Raw genomic sequence first — 20,166 nt, forward strand, 5'->3', positions numbered from 1 at the left:
TGCGGTTAAGAAAGCATGAAAATGATTGTGTAATCATAAACATTATAGCACCACAAGAAATAAAGCTTAATGGTGGTTCATTCATGGAGACAACCTCTGAATGTAAAAATAATGTTCAGTATTCATGTTGTTTTTTTTCTTCTGTTTCCTGACAGCAGAGCACACTACTTACAAGACTGTATAAAGCAATATATGGCAAAGTATTGTGTTTGTAATAATAAAGCACAGTGTTAAAACACATTGTGTGTGTGTGTGTGTGTGTGTGTGTGTGTGTGTGTGTGTGTGTGTGTGTGTGTGTGTGTGTGTGTGTGTGTGTGTGTGTGAGCAGATTCATGGGCTGCAAAGATGTTTGAAGTGGAAGTGGTTGAATAGTGAAACTCTTAATCAATGCAGTTAGATGCCATGCTTTTTCTCTCATTCACTACATCTCCATTTTTAGCTCCCCCCCCTCAAGCAAAGTGTTGATAATGAGGAACACAACCAGCATTTCCTCTACTCGTTAGTACTCTCCCATCTGCTCCTCTCCACCTGGACACTTCAGCAGAGGCAGTAGTGGGAGGGAAAGAGGGATCATGGCCCTGGGTAGAAAACTTCCACGCATCCAAAGACATGCTCGTAATGTTCCCCTTGTTAGTGAACACTTCCTGAACGTCAGAAGCATTATGACCAGTTATTTCTGCCCCTGCAGTTTGTGGACTGGCTTTTGCACAATATTCTCTCAAATCTTAGAATTTCTGGAGTTTCACGAAGAGCATATTCCCAGAGTATTGTACAAAAGCTCCTCCATGCTAGCGCAACCCCCAAATAACTAAATGTTCAGGAGAAAGAAATCTGTACACTGTCTGAGATTATTTTTTGCACAAGATAAAAAGTCAGATAATTTATTTACAAAGAAAGGTCCATCCTTCCAGTTTCTGCATCGAAATGAGTTTTAACAATGGAAAATTTATGTAAAAAAAAAAAAAGGAAAGCATTGTGTGGAAAATCTTTTAGAGCAGTCTGCTGGAAAGGACATCTGTGAAAAGAGAGCATTCCTGACTTTAAACAAACTGCCAGCTTTGGAGAGAATTCAACACTATTGAGTACTTCTTTGTTTTCTTATACAGTTAGATCAGAATGTGATGTTCAATGTCAATCTTAGCGGTGTAATAAATATGAAGCTTAGCATGACACTAAATGCTGGTAGAAACAGCTTTTCTGTATTCCTCTAAAACAAAGGTTAAAAATGTCAATTTGGCAAACATTTTCTTCATTTTTACACATTTAGCGTTATGGTGACCGTCAAGTTGTACGCATGACACATCAAGAAGCCACTGGATTGGCCAAGAAAAAGGGTTAAATGCATCAGAACAAAAAAAACACGATTTTTTATCTTACTTTATGGTCATTATCAGACAAGATTAAATGTGTAACTTGGTTTGATTAACTTATGCTGCTCTAAGTATAGTACCTTAAAAGACACCTTTTTTAGGAAACACATATCGCTCAAGCTTCATATTTAACACACAGACTGGTGATTTTGTTCTTTGTTTAAACTCTAAGGTTAAAAGCAAATGTATTTTCTTTCCACAGTATCCAACCACTTAACAAATCTTAATATCTGTGGAGATGGATGGATGGATGGATGGATGGATGGATGGATGGATGGATGGATGGATGGATGGATGGATGGATGGATGGATGGATGGATGGATGGATAGATAGATGGATGAATGGATGGATGGATGGATGGATGGATGGATAGATGGATGGATGGATGGATGGATGGATGAATGGATGGATGGATGGATGGATGGATGGATAGATGGATGACAGAATTATGATTAGCTGAACATACACACCACTTTATAGACCTGATTTACAACCACTGCAGAGTGCAGACTATCACTGCTGAGGCAGTTTGATCTGACAGTCACCACACAACATTCAAAGTTGTAGAGTAAAACGCAGTGGAGTTAGGTCGGCGTTTGAAAAGCCGTCACTACATGAGAGAGCTGAAAGTGTTTGTGAAACCATCAGAGCTGCACATCACAGTTCTCTAACATCACGTTCCCAAAAACAGTGAGTGTTTCAGTAACAAAGACACAGCCTGCTGTCAGGGCACAGCTGGTGGCTGACAAACTAACCCCCAAGTGGCCACCTTGTCTGAATAATACATCATGACATGTAGAGACAGAACAAAACAACTCTGTGAGCAAAATATTGTACAATTCTGAAAAGAAAGACCTAAAGTGTGAGCATTATGAACCAAACTATGTCCAAAAAGATTTTTTTTAAAAGCATGATTTGACCAAATGTGTGCTGAGTTGAGATCATAGAGCAGAAAATTTGGTTGCTACATGTGTATCAACACACTAATTGCTAACTTTAACTCAGCGAGCTTAGGTTTCACTTTTTGGAATTATGAATCTGTGAGAGAAAACAGCTAAATGAATCTCTAAGTAGCACAGAGGTGTAACTGATACATTTAATTTCACATTCAAAAACTATACAGGAATGTGATGTTCTCATTTCTTCACCAACCAAGGAGGTTTGTGGGTAAAAAAAAATCCTAAACAGAGAAGAAATGTATGTCACTTCAAGAAACAGTCTGAAGGTTAAATCTGTCATTTACTGTTTTTTTAATAAATGTACATGAAACCAGAAAAGACCTTAATTTTGAATCTCAAAATAAGGGATTATGATACTTATTTTAATGTTCTCCAAATGAAAAAAAATTAAATTATTTAATGTTTAATGTCTTGAGACATGAGGTCTCAACTTTCTAAAGCATTAAAACTTTTATCTTAATATGCTACAGAGTTGATGCTTTCCAACATTTATAAGATAGCAATGAATAAATAGATCAGCTGTCTGGTGTTTCACTTAAAGCTCAAATGGATGAAAATCCAGAGTCAACATCAATAAATCATTCTCATCATCCACCATTTCTCTTGAAACCAGTAAAAAGAGTCCTCTCTCTCCACCACATCTCCGTCCACTCATTTTCAGTGTGATAGCAACACAAATTCACAGGTTAGACTTGGGTCCACTGTTGACTGGAATGGCCCTGAGCTCACTCCGCATACACAAGTACTCTCCAATGACAGCCATCAAGGCTATGCAGGCCACATTGACAAGCCACCAGGACAGAGCAGCTGGAAGATGAGAGTTGTAGATCCAGCAACCAATCATATGGAAGAAATGCACGGTGACAGTGAAGTCCAGGCACTGTTTCCCTCGCCTCACGAAAAACCACAGACCAATTGCACTGAGAGAGAGTTGAGACAGAAGAGTAAGTGAATATAGCTTTTGGGAGGGGGATTTGTAGTATCTGTAATGTAAATTTGCTTAATTATTTCCTCCTGTGTGATATATTTATAGCAAGCTTATGCATTTTAAGTCATTAAAATTGAATGGAAGATAAAAAAAATACATTTCGCCCTCATTTTTCTATTAGAAGCTTGAGTAGCATTTAGCGACAGGTGTTGGAACTCTCCTTTATTTTTTATTTGTCTGCACAGATATCTCAAACAAAGGACTTACCAAGTAAGTGAGTTTAATATGAATGCCATCATTGAGAGCCTCCCCTGCATTGTTGCAAAGCCGAGGACCTGTAAAAACAGGTTAAAGATTTAAATAATGAGTCTGACTCAGGAATTCAAGAAAAAACATGTAAAATGGGTAATGACTTCACGGAACTCACTTCATAGCTGAAGATCTGATCCAGAGACCGACTTGTTTGCACCAGACTGTCCACTCCAGCCAACCACAGACCTAGGAAGCTGTAATAGACGCATTGCATCAACACGATCTGACACACAATAAGGACCGGGTCCCAGATGTAGCTTCGGAAGTTAGTGGCCATGGTAGACTTATGTCGTACATTCAAGCCCAGGAAGTGTCAAGAGCCGGCCTTGACTGTTGCTAGCCAGTCCATTCAGTGTGCCTCGTTGTGATCATAAAATCTGAAACAGAAGATTTAACATCCAATGAAATGCATTAACCTGTCTTTCATTTTCAGTGTTGATCAAAGTGGGACAGCTCACTTTCAGGGAAACAGGAAATTGGGAGATAGATTATGTGTACTTTGGTATGCACACAACCCTTGCATTGTTGAGAAGCACTTTATAAACAGTTGTCTCTTCCTCCAGACTGACTTAACACAAATTATCTATTCAAGTCAAAAGAGAATCAGCTGTAGATATTACGTAGAAGTTGTCCATAAACGTTTTAAAGCTATTAAAAAGCTCTATTGTTAAAAGGAGGGACAGTACTATAAAGAAGGCTTTTAACTTCTGCAAGACACTTCAGACACTGTGAAAATGATGTTTAAAGGGGCTATGGAGAAATTACTAATTTAAGTGAAACAGATGAAACTTTTAAAAATTTGAATAAATTTGTAACACTGACACCAACAGAGCTTGGTTGTTGCTTTAATAAGTTACCAGGTTGAGTCCTTGACTGATGTTTTGATGAATTACCTCCTAAACTACCTGTCTACATAAGATAGATGTTCAGAGAGATGTGCATAGTTACTGATCAGCAGCTTCAAGCAAAATACACTACAGAAGCTACATAATTTGATGTAATAACGATGATGGCGTGGATATCACATATTACATATTAAATATCTGTCATCTGATGTGGTGGCTACTGCTTGGCCGTTGAGGATTACAAAGGAGCGAAATTCAGAAGTTATGATTAATTTCTCATCAGATGCAGACAATCCAGTCAACGAGTAAAAGCATGGTAGTGTATAGCTGCAGCTGAAGACCACCCAACAAAGGGGTTGATGTGAGAATTAACCTAGGACCCTTACTGGGGAACCTCACTGTAAATGACAGCCGTAGTTAGCCACCAAAAGCACTTCGAATACTGACACGTTTAGGCTAAAATGAAAGTGTTTATGTTAGATGATAGGTCAGGTCCTTTTTAAATGGCTTAATGCCCCCCTGGTAATCAATCTGAGCGCTTATCTGTCTTAAAATGAATCACTGCTTCTTCTTATTTACAGTCAAAAGCAGGCTAGCCGTACTGAGCTAACTCTTCCTAGCTCATCACTTCTCATAATTAACAAACGCTTAAATGTAACACCTAACCGTGTTTGATTCCGAGCGTATTTTGGTTTATTTATTTTGGTAATAAGCACACAAATAACAAATATCATTATCATTGTGGAAACACCACAGCGTAGTGCTTCTTGTCTAGAAGTGGGCTAAAGCAGCACAACAGATGACTGAAAGTTAAACAGTACGCAAGCACAACAGTTTACAGCACGAGCAGCAGCTGAACTGCTCAATCAAAACGCAGAGATAGTTAATACCAACCTGGAAATGGGACCAGAAATAATTTCAGGGACTTGTTAGAGCTGTAACCCCCAAAACTGGATACTATTGAAAAAAAAAACTATACGGATCACAAACTGGGCCTTGTAGCATCAGTCAACTGGTGTTGAACCTTGTTAACAACACGGAAGTGACGTTTGAATATCCGGAAGTAAAGTATCTGAACTGACCCCGTACTTTCAAAATTAGATGACCTAACGGACTAAACCTGCCAGTGAAATCGGTACCAGTGCATCCGTAAGTTATCTGGACAAACGGGGGGACGAAATAAATCACAAGTAGCCATAAAAAATGTTAAATTTGTGATTTACACACTACATAGGCTTTTACTTTTCAAAATATACCGCTTCCTTTCCAAGGGACATTTATTATGAAAATATTTTGTTAAAGATTACGGAAGTATTAATTGTTAAGAAAATATCATAATAAAACTTCAAAATAGATGTGAAAATATAAAAGAGAAAAACTCTTGATTTTTTTTTTCTTACCTGAAGAAAAATGAACAGGTGCGCTGGTTGGCATGAGAACGGAAGGGAGAGGAACATGTTACTTCAACCCTTACCTCTGAGCATCAGGGGTTTTGAAAGCGGTGCCTTTCGTCATAAGTGTAACAAGTTAACTAAACGTAATCATTAATGAATGAAAGTAAAACCGTCCCTTCTCCTGCACCCATCTGACCATTCACTCAGTGTGATAAGGTAAGTTTGACTCATCAATACGAACTTTGGTTCAGTGTAATGAGGACTTCATGGTGTTAAGACAACTTTGGGAATACTTTTGCAGGCACACTTTCAGTCAACCTTACGCAAATCGTAACTGTGCGTAAAAAAGCGGCATGAGGTAAGATGATTATTGCTAACGGAAACAGCTGTTTGCAATCTACGGCTACTAAAAGCTGTACATTACAAAAACCTAGCTAGTTTTGCAACGAAATGTCACTTGTGTCGTTTTCATGAAACTATACGATTACACCTATGAAGTGTTAAGGGATTAATGTGCTCATTTTACTGTAGCTGGGCAGACAGTTGTGCAAAGTTATTTTTTGTGCAAAGGCAGAAAGAAATAGTTTCTATGGTGTTCCCATTTAAAAATTTGGTGAGTTATTCAGTGGTGTAGTTTGTCTGGCAGCGCATTACAACTTTAAAGGGAATTAACTTTGAAAGTAAACTTTGATCTTGTAATATTTCAATGGATTTTTTTCGGTAACGTGAAAAAAACAAACTAAAATAGGTTGATGGGCTTAACAAACACAACACATTGTATATTTATATTGTAGGACTGCTTTTTTCACAGAGTAAAACCTAAATTCACTTTCTTCATGGAGTTACAGTCAAGAGACTTTGATTTTTGAACTGGAAATGTATCCCTTTCTATCAATGAAGAACCTTTATATCCACAGATTTGGGAATGCACAACTTCACACTTAGTGTGTTTTTTTAGATATCACTGACAGTTTGACATGACTATTTAATCAGAATCAGCAATTAAATCAAGCAGTTTCTTTGAAATTTAATTATTTAAGTTACTTCAAAAGTTATTGACCTCAGGACTGAAGTTCTCTCTTTACAGTACTCGACAATTCCCAAAGCACCCTCCTGTATCTGTTTATGTCCAATAACACTGGTCTGCAAAGTAATTCAGGGCAAAGTCCAAGGTTAATATCTAACAAGGGATTAAGTGTTAGCCAGACAAAGCCTGGCAGCAGAGAGTGCATGTCACCCTCTGGTCAGTGTGGGGTTAAACAATTTGTGTTTCTATGTGCCAAAGGTGAAGTCACCTTATTTAACCCAACAAGAGGGGGTTGAGAAGTTCATTAATACATGGTTTGATCCTTTCTCTTTTGTTTCTTAAGGTCTTGGAAATCATCACCATGTTCAGAGCAAATGTGATTGAGAAAACAGTACGGCAGCTTGTACGAATGAAGATAGTACCGTGTGTCAGCACACACAGGTACAGGGCATGTTTACATAGAACTCTGGGTGAGAACATTGTTTCTTTGGTGACTGAAGAGTGAGTGTGAGTAGAGTAATGAAATCATCCTATTGGCCTTGCATTAACACACTGCTGTTATACTGCTTTTTTTATTAACAACTTGTTCAAAAGTTTGAATTCAGTCTGTCGTTCTCTTCTCACTCAGCCACACAGGTTTTAAATACTTTGTTCTTAAATTGTTTAGTCAGCATGAAAGTTAAATTTCAGTGTGCCAAAACTTTTGCAACAATCAGTTCTTTTTTGTGTGTATGTGTTTTTCTTTACCCTGATTCTAATTTGTATCTTTACACTGATGGTATGATTGGCCATTATATTTCTGACTCTTACACTACAACTTTCTTTCAGTGCTTTGCAGAATGCACTCACTTGCCTCAAATTGTTTTAACAAAATTCTGAGAAGAATTTTTTGAGGTTTCAAATAAAAGCTTTTAACGGCTGAATGATGAATGTACTGCCTTTGTTTGCAGAAATGTGTAGCTTTACTCTGTCCTGAATCATCACTAATAGCAAAAAACTTAGTAAAAAAAACCATCATACATGTCATAATGACGGTAATAATTGTGTACACTTTGGTTCATGAAACACAGCATCATTGCTCCCCGTAGGTTTGTGTGTTTGGAAGAATCTGTCTGTCCAATCCATGTAGTTTACATTCTATCAATATGCTTTGAAAGACCATGAACCTGTTATCATGACGTTGAAGTATCTTTTTTTTTAACTCATAGGTGACGTTAAGTGGATGAGCAGCACCAGACCAGCCCCCCTACTGACAGCTACACCTGCCCGGGCACTGATGGATGAACAGATCAGCATTAAAGGAGCTTTCCTGCCACCGCACTGTCCCGTCACTGTGTGTGCGCGAATGCGCTGTGAGGATGGTGACCTATGGGAGTCATTTGCCCATTTTAACACAGCAGCAGACGGCACTGTCAACTGTGAGTCTCTCAGGATTACATCTGATGTATGAGCTTGCTACATTTGCAAATGCTTAAACGAGCAGGAAGCAACATGGAGTATCATTTGTTTTAATATTTTGGGTTAAGCTCCATAAAGCATATACTGAAAACCTGCATGTTTATAATGGCATAGAAATACACTGCTGAACTATCAGGATAAGGTCTGTTATGCAACATAATTTTGATCCTGGATTTTATGAAGGTAGTTTGTAGTTTTCTTTCCTCATTGTTTTTTCCTATATAACAGTGACCCGGGATCATTCAGTCGGGGGCTCATATACAGGCCGTGAGCCAATGGGACTTTTCTGGAGTCTGCAGCCAGCTCCTGGAGCAAGAGAAGGATTGAGGCAGGTGATGAAGACAAGTCTACTGAGGGCCAGGAAACATGGCAGTAAACCAGGCTGTTTCATCTCAAACACTTGTAGAAAGGCCAGCGCATTGGTTGGTTAACAGAGTGTGCTGTCATAAATGCACTGATATTCTTTTTAATAGGTTGAGGAAGAGAAATGTCGAGACTCCATACGTGGTGCTTTTGTCCTTACTGGAAGGCCACCTTTCACCCAGTGTGGGTCAGAGCACCGAGTTGGCTGCAGTAACTACAGAGCGCTGGTACATGACGCCAGGTGTGCAGAGGATAGAGATTCGTAAGAACGGGGTCGTAGGAACACTGTTTTTGCCCTCTGGTGAGCGCATTATGAGAGACATTCACAGTCACATTTTAAGAGTGTTGCATAGAAAATGTGTCTTCTGGACATCAACCATCATTCTGATGTCCTGCAGGCCCTGGTCCATTTCCTGCTATGTTGGACCTGTGGGGGATGGGTGGTGGACTGGTGGAGTATCGCTCCGCACTGTTTGCAACCAAAGGTTATGCCAGCTTGTCCCTGGCCTACTTCGGGCACAAAGACTTGCCTGGCCCACAAAACCGATTAAGTGTTGGTGATTCTTATTTCAAGGTAGGAAGAAATTCTCTTTCTATTGCCATTTCTTCCTCTCACTTTAAAATTCAGTTACTTTTTAGTTCTCCAAAATATTACATTTATACTGTATCGACAGGCTGCATTCCAACTACTGCAAGACCATCCTACGGTTTGTGCTGATAGAGTCGGGATCATCGGACTCTCTTTTGGAGTATACGTCAGTCTTCGAATTGCAACACGAACTGGTATCAAAGTAAGGCCTTCCTGCTCATTTGTAAATCAACAGAACAACTGGAGAAATTGCATTTCCTTACAGCAAATGACGAAATGTTGAAATGCTGAGGCTGAAGGCAGAAAATGCCAGAAGTAAGAGGCATAAACTTACATGTGTCTTTGTTCCTGAATGTTTTGATTAGTACAAACAGCTGCGTTGTTTGAATGGTAGAAGCAGTTGAAGTTATGTTGTCTCCATGGTGAAGGAACATCTCCATTCATTTTAAGGGGGGGAAATGCTAACAATGTTTAATATTTTTAAAAGTATAAGGGCTAAAATGTGAAAAATACAAGCAAACTTCTTCTGAAGATGCTGAATTCTGAAGATTTGAACAGTGAAAATCAGAAAAAATTTGAAGCCTGTGCTAAGTCAGCATTTCACCATGGGGAAAATGACTATATCTCTAGAAAGAGGGAGTAGATAAGGACTTGGGTTCAGTGTGGTGGTGGTTCACTAACTTATAGTTTATCTTGTCCTTTTCAGCCGTCCTGTTTGATTTGTATTAACGGCCCAGTAGGAAGCTCCATCAGAGTCCCAGATGGCGATGGACTGACTGGAAGTTTAGATGAGTGAGTGGTAACTAAAGGTGATCTATATTACAAAGCACAGTCCCAGTCTCAAGGGTTGTCCAAAAAATTGTCTTGACATTTGCTATTGTTAAAAATTCTGATTCATAATCCTAACATTAATTATTAGATAATGATTGTCACTGAGGTTTTCTTTAACATTTTTTCCAAAGATTGATTAATTTTTTCTGTCAATGTGTCACTTAGTTACGTATCCTTATGGACGTATGATGATCAAGGCCATGTCAGTTTCAAAGTTGTCTCATTGCCTGCCTCCTTGTCACCTGATAGCAAAGTAAAGGTGATGTAGAGTAACACAATACAGAGAGACACAAAAACATGCAAGTTTAAAGAATATGATATTAACAAATCATTTGGTCCATGTTTCTGTCAGTATGTGAAAGTTTATTTCACATTAAAATCCTGTCTTTTGCAGGTGGAGGACATTGAGTGTCCGTTGTTGTATATAGAGGGGAAAGACGACCTGAACGCTTCAAGCAAAGAGAATGCAGATGTGGTATTTCAATTTCACTGATTTTTTTATAGCTTTGCAAATGAGTGTAGGGTTGACTTGAACCATTTTGTTAGACATGAAAATCTTGATTTAACTTGGTTTTGTTACTTGGTAAAATTTGGCCTTGACTTGATAAACTTTGAGCTTGAATGCAAAAGTCCTTTTCATTTTTAATTTCTTTATTTCCCACCAGATTGAGAAGTCCCTTAAAGCTGCAGGCAAATCCCACCTGTTCACTCGCCTGTCATACCCCGGCGCTGGCCACCTGATTGAACCACCTTATGCACCAAATGCAAGAATGTCACTATGGAGAGTCAAACCAGAAAAATGTGAGCTTTTCTGATATTTTCTATGTGGTTCTGGTTTCTCCAATTATTAATATGTTATTTTTGAACTTATCAGAAACCATTTTTCTCACTGATGCAGTATTTGTCCAGTGGGGAGGTCACCCTGCACCCCATGCTGCAGCCCAGGAGGATTCCTGGAGGAAGATGTTGGCTTTTATGGAAAGTCATCTGAGATAAAAAAAATAAATAAATAAATAAAAAAAATAAAATTAAAAAAAAAAAAAAAACATACTGATTGTGGCAAGACAAGAAGGATCTCTAGTTATCGAGGAAGAAAATGAACCAACAAATGTTCTAATTTTACCTCCACAAGGGGAGGCTGTTTGCTCACTCTTTGAAGGATAGTAATTCCATATTTCTGTGGCAGTTGAACATTTCACTCTCCAGCAATTGCAAAAATCTCTCCACTAATAACTAAATAAATTAAATTTACTTAAAATGCTGTGAATGTACCTTTAAATCATAGTGTGAAGTGAGGAGGTTTGAAAAGAGATCAGTAAGATAAGCTGAGTCAAAGCATATCTTCCTACTCCAAATTTTGAAGTATAACCAGCAGGACATCTTTAATGTGAGATGAGATTTTTTTTATCTATTTAAGTTATAAATGTGAAATATTATGGACTTATTGTATTTTATACAAGACAAGCTTTGTAGTGTATGAAAAAGAACACTGAACCATACACATACATTCACCGCTTTAATAAAACCATCTTTATGACAATCAGTGTTTACTAATACATGGTTTTTTTTGATTAACTTTATCACTTGAGCATTTAAATGTATATCATAACTTTTTTTTACAACTCATGCAATCACCTAATAAAGATCCATGATTGAAGTTGGTTTGTTGAGCTTGATTTTTTTTTTTTTTTTTTAACATTTGTGGATTGTGCATACATGGTTACTCATCAGGGTGTCGATTTGGGATGAAGTTCATGGCAAGCTGAGGTCACCATGGCGATGAGGGTGATAAATTCTTTGAAGTCGATCTCCAGGTCGCCATTCTGGTCAAGGTCTGCAAAAAGCTCATCCAGAGTTTCTTTCTCTTGGATTTTCTGTCAGACATGAGAATTCAACAAAAGTGAATTAGGTGCTGGTAATGGGCAACAAATGCCATTTAGTAAAAGAAATGAATTAATCATTTTATCTTTGTCTTTGTTTCAACTGTGCATACCTCTTTCAATGCACATAGTGTAATCACAAGCCCATTGGCTATCTGACAACAATGTGGTCTCTAAGAAAGATGGTCCATGTCCTGGGCTTTAAGGAAAATGAGGAGTTGATAAAAGAGACTGCAGGCCAAAACTTGCTTAATTTCAGAAAACTTAGGAAGTAACCTGACCTTTCATAACTTGATTTAACAGAAAATGCACACAGCCAACACCTAGTGATGCATCATTACAGCATTCAACAGTGGACACACATCCAGAACCACTTCTGGTTCCAAGTCGAGTGATAATCTGCAATGCTAAGCTGACTCTGGAAAAAGGTCAAAATCAAATTTCATGCTGTAGAAACAAAGAGACCTTCAAAGTCTATTGAAACATCCTGGACATCATTTAAGTACAAACTAAATTTTTCTGTGAGAATGAAGCTAATGTTAGCTAAACAGATTTACAGAGTAATATTAACGTGGATTCTGTCACTTTCGGTGTACACTTAAAAACAGCAGTACTTCTCAACTCTAAGTCTGATGCAAAGAAACTTAGGTCACTCACTCTTATGTATCTGAGAAGTGATATGAGACAAGCATTGTTACCATCGACCAACTTAAAAAGGGAGTGACTTACATGGACACTCATAAAGGCAGCTGCAATGGTCAGCTAATTCACCTCTAAAAACACAAGTTTCAAAGAACCTTGAGCATGAAAATACTCTTTAAGAGCTCATTACCTTCAGGTTAACTGACAACAAGCATTGTACTTTAGAGTGCTAAATTAGTGGAACCTACCATTATGAAATGATTCATCTCATTATTGATGAGCTCCTTCAGCTCTGCCTTTTTCAGGTTGCACTTTTGACCTGAGTATTTGTGGAAAATTCGGATGATGTTGATCATTCCGCTCTCCAGTTCTGACATTCCTTTTGAGGCCTGGAAAAAATAATGTAGGTCATTTCCTCACACACTTATATGAACCACACTCATCAGCACAGTGTTATTTTTACATTAAATATGATGTATTATAAAATATTACATGCACTTCATATCAAATCATCTTGGAAAAAAAAATTGTATAAAGATTGACGTTTACCTTTCTCACTTCCATCCTGAGAAGCTGCTCTGTCTTGTGAGGATCCTAAGTGCGACTGATGGCTCACACAGTTTTGTGATGACTGCCTCGCCCAGTTCACTATGGATGCTAAACTGTACTGATGATGGACCACATGGAGGTTTCTTGTGTGGTCCATAATGGACAACTAATGGAAGCTAGTGGTCAGAGCCTTGACCAAAATCCATTTGCTCTCAAAATGTGTCATTTTGTGTGTGTGTGTGTGTGTGTGTGTGTGTGTGTGTGTGTGTGTGTGTGTGTGTGTGTGTGTGTGTGTGTGTGTGTGTGTGTGTGTGTGTGGTGTGTTTGTGATAACTGGACTAAATGACTTAACATAATTATTTCATTTCTAATGGTGTATGTAGTGAGCATGTATTTCCTGGCAATAAACCACCCCCTCACCAGATACTCTAAGATGAAGTGACATACAATAGTAACTATGTTCACGTATATGGAGTTCAAATAGCCATGTTTGCATGCTTTATACTAGTTTATGTAGACAATGAATTCAGTCACCACAGTTATGATGGCATTCAACCTGCAGGTGCTATTATGTCATCATGTCACTTACAAAGTGTAGCATATTCTTTATACTATCGTCACAATCTGAATTATTCTCGATGTAGGTTGAAATTTTTGTGCAATTTATTTTATATTTTACCAAAAAGTACGTTTTAAATTTTTTTGCTTGGGGTTATATTGTTTTGACACCAAAGTAAAGCTGTTACATCAGTTCGATGTTCTTCTGTACATGATGAACGGTCATTAAACGTATCACGACGTACGGCAAGAGAGGGTAACGGCTGCGGCCTGCGGGAAGGCGGGGCTGGACGTCCAGCCCCGCCTTCCCGCAGGCCGCAGCCGTTAGTACTTGCAAAAGTTGTTATGTGCTCTGTGTAACCCACAACACCAAGGTATGATTATGTTGTTTTTAGTTAACGCTGTTGATGTTTGACCACAAAGAAGAGTTGACTTGCAAACTATGACTTTACACTAAGATATATTAGCCATTTGATGAAAAGTCATCTATTATGGGAAACTGATGAAAAACAAGAAGAAGGCTGAAAGTTTCTGGGGCAACTCAATCATATTCTTTAATTTTCCAGGTGTTTCCTGTGGCATTTGAAAATGGGCAACTGTCTTACAGGTTTACCAGGACCGTTGGTGGGAACCTGACTTGAGAAGCTTAAATTTCAGTGTTGCCTCCGAACGCACCGCAGCAACATTTCCTGTTGTCTGCACCTTGTAGCTGAGTCGAGCCGTGTTTTCTGCGCCTGCGCGCTTGTCGACACCTTTAGGTTGCCGGCCTAGATTAAGGGGGAGCGTCCACCCTTCCTGCGATAGGAAACTGACGTAAAGAAACCAGAGCGAACGGACCTTCGGGTTAATTAAGAGCGTTTCTACCACCGTTTCACTGAAACCTTTCTGCCTTTTTCACACCCTCTGCACTGTATTATCGATTACTGCTGTTATAAGGAAGACAAGAAAAAGACAGCTACCGAGAGCGATAGTCAAGAGGGAAATAAGCTGTGTGTGTGTGTGGCGTTAACCTGGGTTTTGGTAAGGTTTCAGTCATTTCATAGCGTTTTTCTGCTCTGGAGTCAAAACGCCTCTGCTATGGCATACACGCTAAGCTAAACCTTGGTAGCCCTATTCACTGAGATGTGAAGGGCTTTGACTTTGGTACAAGTTTTGTGAACTTAAAGAGTCAAAACAACCAACGTTAGATACATATTTCGAGTTTTTCCATCTCCAGAAAACAATGATAGTATATAATAATGCTCCACCATTAATGACTAGTGATGTGGTTAATGATATGTGAGTGGTTCCAAGAAGTGACACTGCACACCATGCTATGCATTTTGATAATTTGATAACATGTCAGATAATTAACAGATGTGTTGTAAAAAGCTTTTGCATAGTTTATAGAGAACTTCATTTGAGATGGAGCTGCAGGATTGTTTTGTTTATCAGGCGTATCTCTCTGCTGAAGCCAAACATCACTTCAGTTGAGATACTGAGCTGGGTCACATGCAAAACCCAAAGCCACATCCCTCCCTCCCACACTTGACTTTTTTCAGAAATGCCCTGTTTTCATTTTGGGGCTATAATTAGCTCAGTGTGTGCAAGTGTGGCCTTTTTTTCTCTTTCTCACACACTTAGTTTCCATCCCTGTGTTGACTTAAAACCTCTCTTCTTCTTTCTGTTCAGGCATGGCTGATCTGCTGAGGCTACTGCTCCGGGTGGCTGAGAAAGCAGGCAACGTGGCTCGGGTCTGCAGGCAGGAGGCTCCCCTCTTTCAGCTCCTGGTGCAAGAGAAGACTGGAGATGACAAGAATAAGAAGTTTGTCCAGGATTTCAAGACTCTAGCTGATGTGGTGATCCAGGAAATGATCCGTCACGATGTTGGTGCTCAGGTAGGCACAGGTGATAAGAAATTTATTCTGCCTGTGGTAACAAAGTATTGGTATTGATTAGAATCATTTCATGTCTGTTCTTTTGTTCAGTTCCCTGAGATGGCTGGTTTCATTCACGGAGAGGAATCCAATAAGTTTGAGAATGGACTTGGTAATTACTTTCTGTTACACTCGCACTGAAGCTCAAAGATGTTCTGCAAAAGATGACATACATTTTCTGAAAACACTGTTGGTAACTGAGTTTGGATGATATATGGTTTTTTAAGCTGGTGGTGACACAGACTTCAAGAAGATTTTTTTTAAACTAAAAGATAGACTTTTCTTGATCATGTTAGGCTCTGATTCTGAACAGGTTTAGATAATCAAAGGTACTCCCAGATAGCTGCTTTTTAAAAGGAAACAACTGAGTGTCAGTCAGAAGTGTTGATCATTTGCTCTGCAGTGTTGACTTAAACAATGCCCTGCAGCTGTTGTTTAAAGTTACTATAGAGTTGAAGCATGCTCCAAAGAACTGTTTGATGGCTACATTTCTATACCATCACCAGCTTTATTTTCTATTTTACCAGGTCTTTTAAAACCTGCAACGGATTGATCTTTGAACTAGATGTACTCGAGATAAAAATCAGTCAACAGATTGCAGTAAGGCTCAAGTTTGGATCACTGATAAAATCCCCATTTCTTGGTTTAAGTTTTTGATTGGTAGTGAATTTAGAGAACTCTAAAGGCAAATCTGAAAATTTAGTTGTTACTTTTGCTCCTAAATAAGGTGGTATCACAGTTGAAATTAAGTTGTTTTGTCATAACTCAAATCTTTTCTTGGGCAGTTTTAGGATGTCTTTGATTTTCAGCTATGATGAAAAACTGATCATTTGGAGGGTTTTATTGCTTTAAACCAAGAAAAGCTAAGAAACTAAGAAATTGTGATAAAACCTTTCCAGATTATTTAATTAACTCAAATAGATTGAGTCGTTGGATTTAGTTTATACCATTGTAGACACAGTATTACCCTAAAGGTGACAATTTAAGCATCCTTTCAACTGTTGGACTCTGAGAAGCTCGTCTAGATCAGCTGGGTAACAGCAGGCCTGTGATAAGAGAGAGCCAAGTGCTGCTTCTTCTCTTGGCTCACATAGGTTTTTTCCACTCGCTTAACATTTAGTGGAAAACTAAAATCAAGAACCAGATTGTGACAAAAAACAGTTATTCTAACTCTGATAGTATTAATGGAAACCCTCTCAAAAGGTCATTCAGTTTGAATCCATAAAGCTACGTTATAATTCACAACTCCATAAATTGGACTTCCCATGTCTACAAAGCAGTAATGTGGGCAAAATACACCATATGCGAATAAGTACATGTTAATATTTGTGCTTTACTGTAGTGTTATCTGGCACCAGCATTTACATGTTAGTATATAGATATCACAGCATCTTTATGCACCAAAAAGTCTGGCTCCTGATCTTAGCTGGCTTCAGGGATAAAGACGTTTCTAAAAGCACAACTGTGTAAAATTCAGAAGGGTCACGTCTTGACCCTTACTCGACCTAACGTTGTCAAATCTGTAAAACACAGAGCAAACACACAGTGTGTCACTGTCACAGCACATCCCTGCTCAATGCTCTGAGTAAATATTTGAATCATGTGTCATGTTGTATTCAAATGAAGCCTGTCTGTGTCCGGGTCCCAGGAGAGAACGTCATAGTCACAGTGTGCAGCACAGAGCAGGAGACCGCCAAGCTGCTCGCCACTGTCCTGGATGGTAACCACACTGCTTCGTCTCTGTTGGCTCGAGCCATCCACCAAGACCCAGCGACCATTGAGGCCAACACTGACGGTCTGGCTGTGCCTCTCAGTCCCTCCGAGCTTGGCATCTGGATCGACCCCATAGGTGAGAGTCAGTGACCCTGAAGCCTGGTCTTAGCATGCTGCAGAAGTAAGATCCTCTGTGACGACCCTTTTTTGTTTTTTTTTTTCATGAAGATGCCACCAGTCAGTACATAGAGGGCAGAGAAGAGGTGCTGGAGGAGGGACACTTGTTTCCTTCAGGTCTGCACTGTGCTTTGGTCCTCATTGGGGTGTATCTCAGGAGCACTGGAGAGCCCGTCATGGGCGTCATCAACCAGCCATTCCACCACAAGGACCCAGCAGGTGGAGGGTGAGAATAAAAACCAGTGAAGCATTTCATCTACATTTGATCTAGTCAGATCAGACTCCTAAATAAAAGCACAGTCCCTGAAAAGAATACAAATGTGAGTTTGCACTCAGGTCAGACTTGGTTTCAGGTTCTCTGTCCTCTGTGCTGTATTTAGCATTTCTTTGCTGCTCTGTCCATTTTGAGTCTGAACAGACACGTCAGAAATGGGATTAATCAGGAACTTCTTGTAAGTGTTTATGTGTTGATGTGATTTACTGCCTGGTGAGAAAACCTGAACCAAACCGAGGCAGATGGCCAGTTTTAAGCACATAACAGTTGAATCTGTGTTTCAGTTCCAAAGTAAGTCTAATCCAACATATTTTTATTTACAGCTGGAGAGGAAAGTACTTCTGGGGAGTTTCCCATGGTGCTGTGAACCTGTGCTCAGAGTCCCGGCCGGCGGCCTCATCAGGGGGTTTATCTGTGGTGCTGAGTTCCAGTGAGAAGCAGGTGGTTAAAGAAGCTCTGACCTCTCTCTGCGGCCCCGACAGGCTGATGTACGCCTCTGGAGCCGGCTACAAGATCCTTTGTGTGATTCAAGGGCTGGCTGATGTTTACATCCTCTCAGAGGGTAGCACCTTTAAGTGGGACTCCTGTGCTCCTCACGCCCTTCTCCGAGCCCTCGGAGGCGGGATGGTGGACCTTAAGAAGTGTCTACAGTCAGACGTTGGGACACAGGATCAGCAGACAGAACTGACCTATCACCAGCCAAACGCTGAGTGTAAAGGAGCCGACCGATGGGCCAACTATGGTGGCTTAGTGGCTTATCGAGACTGTTCTCAGCTCTGCAGCATCACAGGAGCTCTGAGAGGAAAGCTGTAGTCAGAGAAAGCCAGATCTGGTTTAGCTGTTGTTGCAGATATAGTCATTTTTCTATATAATCCATATGCAAGAGAAAAAACAGAGAGCGGATTAAATATTTTAACTATGAAAAAGTACTGTATAATTTTAACCTTTTAGACTGAAAAACAATTTTATCACATTAAGAATGTCCGGTCTGTGTTAAATATTAGTTTTAAATTGTAACAGGTTTAGGCCTTAATGGGTGGAGGGTGTAAGTTTCCCTGTGCAATAAGGAACTTCAGCTGGGTTTCCAAAAAACCTCAGGAAATTTAGTACCAGGAGCTACTTTATGGAACTTAGAGTCTCTTTAGACACTGTTGACTGTATGTACACCAAAGCTTAAAGGCTGCTGAATGTCTGCCAATTTGAGCTGCTGAATGTCTTTGAAGCAGTACAAGTTCCATCTGAAAGACACCTTCAGGAAGTGCTCACGTTGGTTACTAAAATCAAGTCCCTGGATCTTTATTTGGGTCCCCCAAATCAAAGTTGTTGTCATGGAAACACATCTCGGAATGAATCAGATTGGATAAGCAACTGTCAGATTGCAGAGTTTGTATAGAAAGTGGAGGGTTGAGGAAAATACATATAAATATATATATCCACAGTAAAGAGAGGCGTATTTCGATTTCCTCATTTATGTGCCAAAAAAATGTTTTTATCAGCCTCTCAAAACAGGAAAAGTGATGTGTCATTGTACAGTCAAGAGGTCATTTGATGGAAGACGTTGTTTGTTATGAATGTGACTCACCTCTGAAAATATATCGTGTGTAATATTTCTTTCAGATCCAGTGTTACAAATTTTTTTAGATCCAACATGTTGGCCTCATCATCACCGCTTCATTAAACTTCACAAAGTTAACTCATAAGTTTAATAAGCATTACAAATGTAATCAGGCTTTGTGGCAGTTTAAGTTCAGGTTAAAAGAACAAAAGTGAAGGTATGATCTCACTGTAGGGACATTACAGTCTGACTGGATGATTTTCTTAAATTTAACAGTTATAAAATTAGTTCACGGGTTATGAAAAGAGGATAGTGTAATTTTCCCACCTTATCTAACCTGAAAAAGGTTATGATATTTCAAGTAAATTAAGCTAAAATCACAGTGTGCAGGAATCCTCACCTCTCTGAAACATGGCCTTTTAAGGAGCAGAGGAATGAACTCCCCCTGCTCTCTTTCCACAGATACAGCTCCACCAGTTTATCAGGTCAGAGAGGGGGAAAGCCATATGAGGTAAAACAGTGACACAGACACCTCTTTTTACTGTGGGTTAACAGTCAAATGAAACAGGTTTGGCTCTATGCAGGCTGACCGGCTCCTCCAGAGGACAGAAACAGATAATAATTCAAACATTTGCAACATTTATGACCTGACTTTCTCTGTGAGAGTTTCATGTGTGTTCAAGATATGCATTGCTAAGAAATCATTCATGTGTACTGAGTATAAAGTAAAACAAGAATGTGCATATAGTAAATCATCTTTATTTTGAAAATCAGAGAAAGCAGGGGAAAGAAACCCAACAGTGATATTTGAAAACGGTTTTGCCA

The 20,166-nt window shown here is 39.2% G+C and overlaps 4 protein-coding genes across 5 annotated transcripts; 2 read left to right on the forward strand and 2 right to left on the reverse strand.

The window, feature by feature from the left end:
- Positions 1-848: 848 nt before the first annotated feature.
- Positions 849-5,894, reverse strand: sys1 (SYS1 golgi trafficking protein). 2 transcript variants are annotated; one of them, XM_074667002.1, is made up of 4 exons: positions 5,816-5,894; positions 3,686-3,947; positions 3,526-3,593; positions 849-3,250 (listed from the first exon to the last, which is right to left on the reverse strand). In XM_074667002.1, exons 2-4 carry the CDS (start codon positions 3,845-3,847, stop codon positions 3,010-3,012), a joined length of 471 nt encoding a protein of 156 aa, XP_074523103.1. In that variant the 5' UTR covers positions 3,848-3,947; positions 5,816-5,894; the 3' UTR covers positions 849-3,009. The 2 variants fall into 2 exon arrangements, with proteins under 2 accessions (XP_074523103.1, XP_074523095.1); XM_074666994.1 differs by lacking the exon at positions 5,816-5,894 and adding an exon at positions 5,310-5,486.
- Positions 5,895-6,279: 385 nt separating this feature from the next.
- On the forward strand, positions 6,280-11,639 carry LOC141788133 (bile acid-CoA:amino acid N-acyltransferase-like). Its single transcript, XM_074666982.1, has 12 exons — positions 6,280-6,422; positions 7,180-7,306; positions 8,045-8,254; positions 8,523-8,622; positions 8,768-8,958; positions 9,056-9,231; positions 9,332-9,448; positions 9,953-10,038; positions 10,243-10,336; positions 10,472-10,552; positions 10,743-10,878; positions 10,976-11,639. The coding sequence occupies exons 1-12, from the start codon at positions 6,321-6,323 to the stop codon at positions 11,071-11,073; spliced, it is 1,518 nt and encodes a 505-aa protein (XP_074523083.1). The 5' UTR covers positions 6,280-6,320; the 3' UTR covers positions 11,074-11,639.
- Positions 11,629-13,271, reverse strand: LOC141788167 (protein S100-B-like). The gene is made up of 3 exons (XM_074667024.1): positions 13,149-13,271; positions 12,848-12,988; positions 11,629-11,951 (listed from the first exon to the last, which is right to left on the reverse strand). Exons 1-3 carry the CDS (start codon positions 13,161-13,163, stop codon positions 11,805-11,807), a joined length of 303 nt encoding a protein of 100 aa, XP_074523125.1. The 5' UTR covers positions 13,164-13,271; the 3' UTR covers positions 11,629-11,804.
- Positions 13,272-14,424: 1,153 nt separating this feature from the next.
- inpp1 (inositol polyphosphate-1-phosphatase) lies at positions 14,425-20,161 on the forward strand. Its single transcript, XM_074667622.1, has 6 exons — positions 14,425-14,726; positions 15,378-15,583; positions 15,674-15,734; positions 17,271-17,471; positions 17,564-17,738; positions 18,110-20,161. Exons 2-6 carry the CDS (start codon positions 15,380-15,382, stop codon positions 18,597-18,599), a joined length of 1,131 nt encoding a protein of 376 aa, XP_074523723.1. The 5' UTR covers positions 14,425-14,726; positions 15,378-15,379; the 3' UTR covers positions 18,600-20,161.
- The last annotated feature ends 5 nt before the right edge of the window (positions 20,162-20,166 follow it).

Source organism: Halichoeres trimaculatus, unplaced genomic scaffold (genome assembly GCF_033239565.1).
Source record: "Halichoeres trimaculatus isolate MK-OKI-2021-1 unplaced genomic scaffold, fHalTri1.1 fHalTri1_scaffold_1, whole genome shotgun sequence".
Taxonomy (NCBI): domain Eukaryota; kingdom Metazoa; phylum Chordata; class Actinopteri; order Labriformes; family Labridae; genus Halichoeres; species Halichoeres trimaculatus.

What these genes read in the sequence shown, in the direction of transcription:
- inpp1 (XM_074667622.1), top strand. Translation starts at nt 15,380, where the DNA reads ATGGCTGATCTGCTGAGGCTACTGCTCCGGGTGGCTGAGAAAGCAGGC. An exon ending in GTCACGATGTTGGTGCTCAG is followed by an intron (nt 15,584 to 15,673) that starts GTAGGCACAGGT and finishes TCTTTTGTTCAG; the next exon opens with TTCCCTGAGATGGCTGGTTT. An exon ending in TAAGTTTGAGAATGGACTTG is followed by an intron (nt 15,735 to 17,270) that starts GTAATTACTTTC and finishes TCCGGGTCCCAG; the next exon opens with GAGAGAACGTCATAGTCACA.
- sys1 (XM_074667002.1), bottom strand. Translation starts at nt 3,847, where the DNA reads ATGGCCACTAACTTCCGAAGCTACATCTGGGACCCGGTCCTTATTGTG. An exon ending in ATCAGATCTTCAGCTATGAA is followed by an intron (nt 3,594 to 3,685) that starts GTGAGTTCCGTG and finishes CTGTTTTTACAG; the next exon opens with GTCCTCGGCTTTGCAACAAT. An exon ending in ATATTAAACTCACTTACTTG is followed by an intron (nt 3,251 to 3,525) that starts GTAAGTCCTTTG and finishes ACTCTCTCTCAG; the next exon opens with TGCAATTGGTCTGTGGTTTT.
- LOC141788167 (XM_074667024.1), bottom strand. An exon ending in AGATGAATCATTTCATAATG is followed by an intron (nt 11,952 to 12,847) that starts GTAGGTTCCACT and finishes CATGTCTGACAG; the next exon opens with AAAATCCAAGAGAAAGAAAC.
- LOC141788133 (XM_074666982.1), top strand. Translation starts at nt 6,321, where the DNA reads ATGTGCTCATTTTACTGTAGCTGGGCAGACAGTTGTGCAAAGTTATTT. An exon ending in AACACTGTTTTTGCCCTCTG is followed by an intron (nt 8,959 to 9,055) that starts GTGAGCGCATTA and finishes GATGTCCTGCAG; the next exon opens with GCCCTGGTCCATTTCCTGCT. An exon ending in GAGAGTCAAACCAGAAAAAT is followed by an intron (nt 10,879 to 10,975) that starts GTGAGCTTTTCT and finishes TCACTGATGCAG; the next exon opens with TATTTGTCCAGTGGGGAGGT.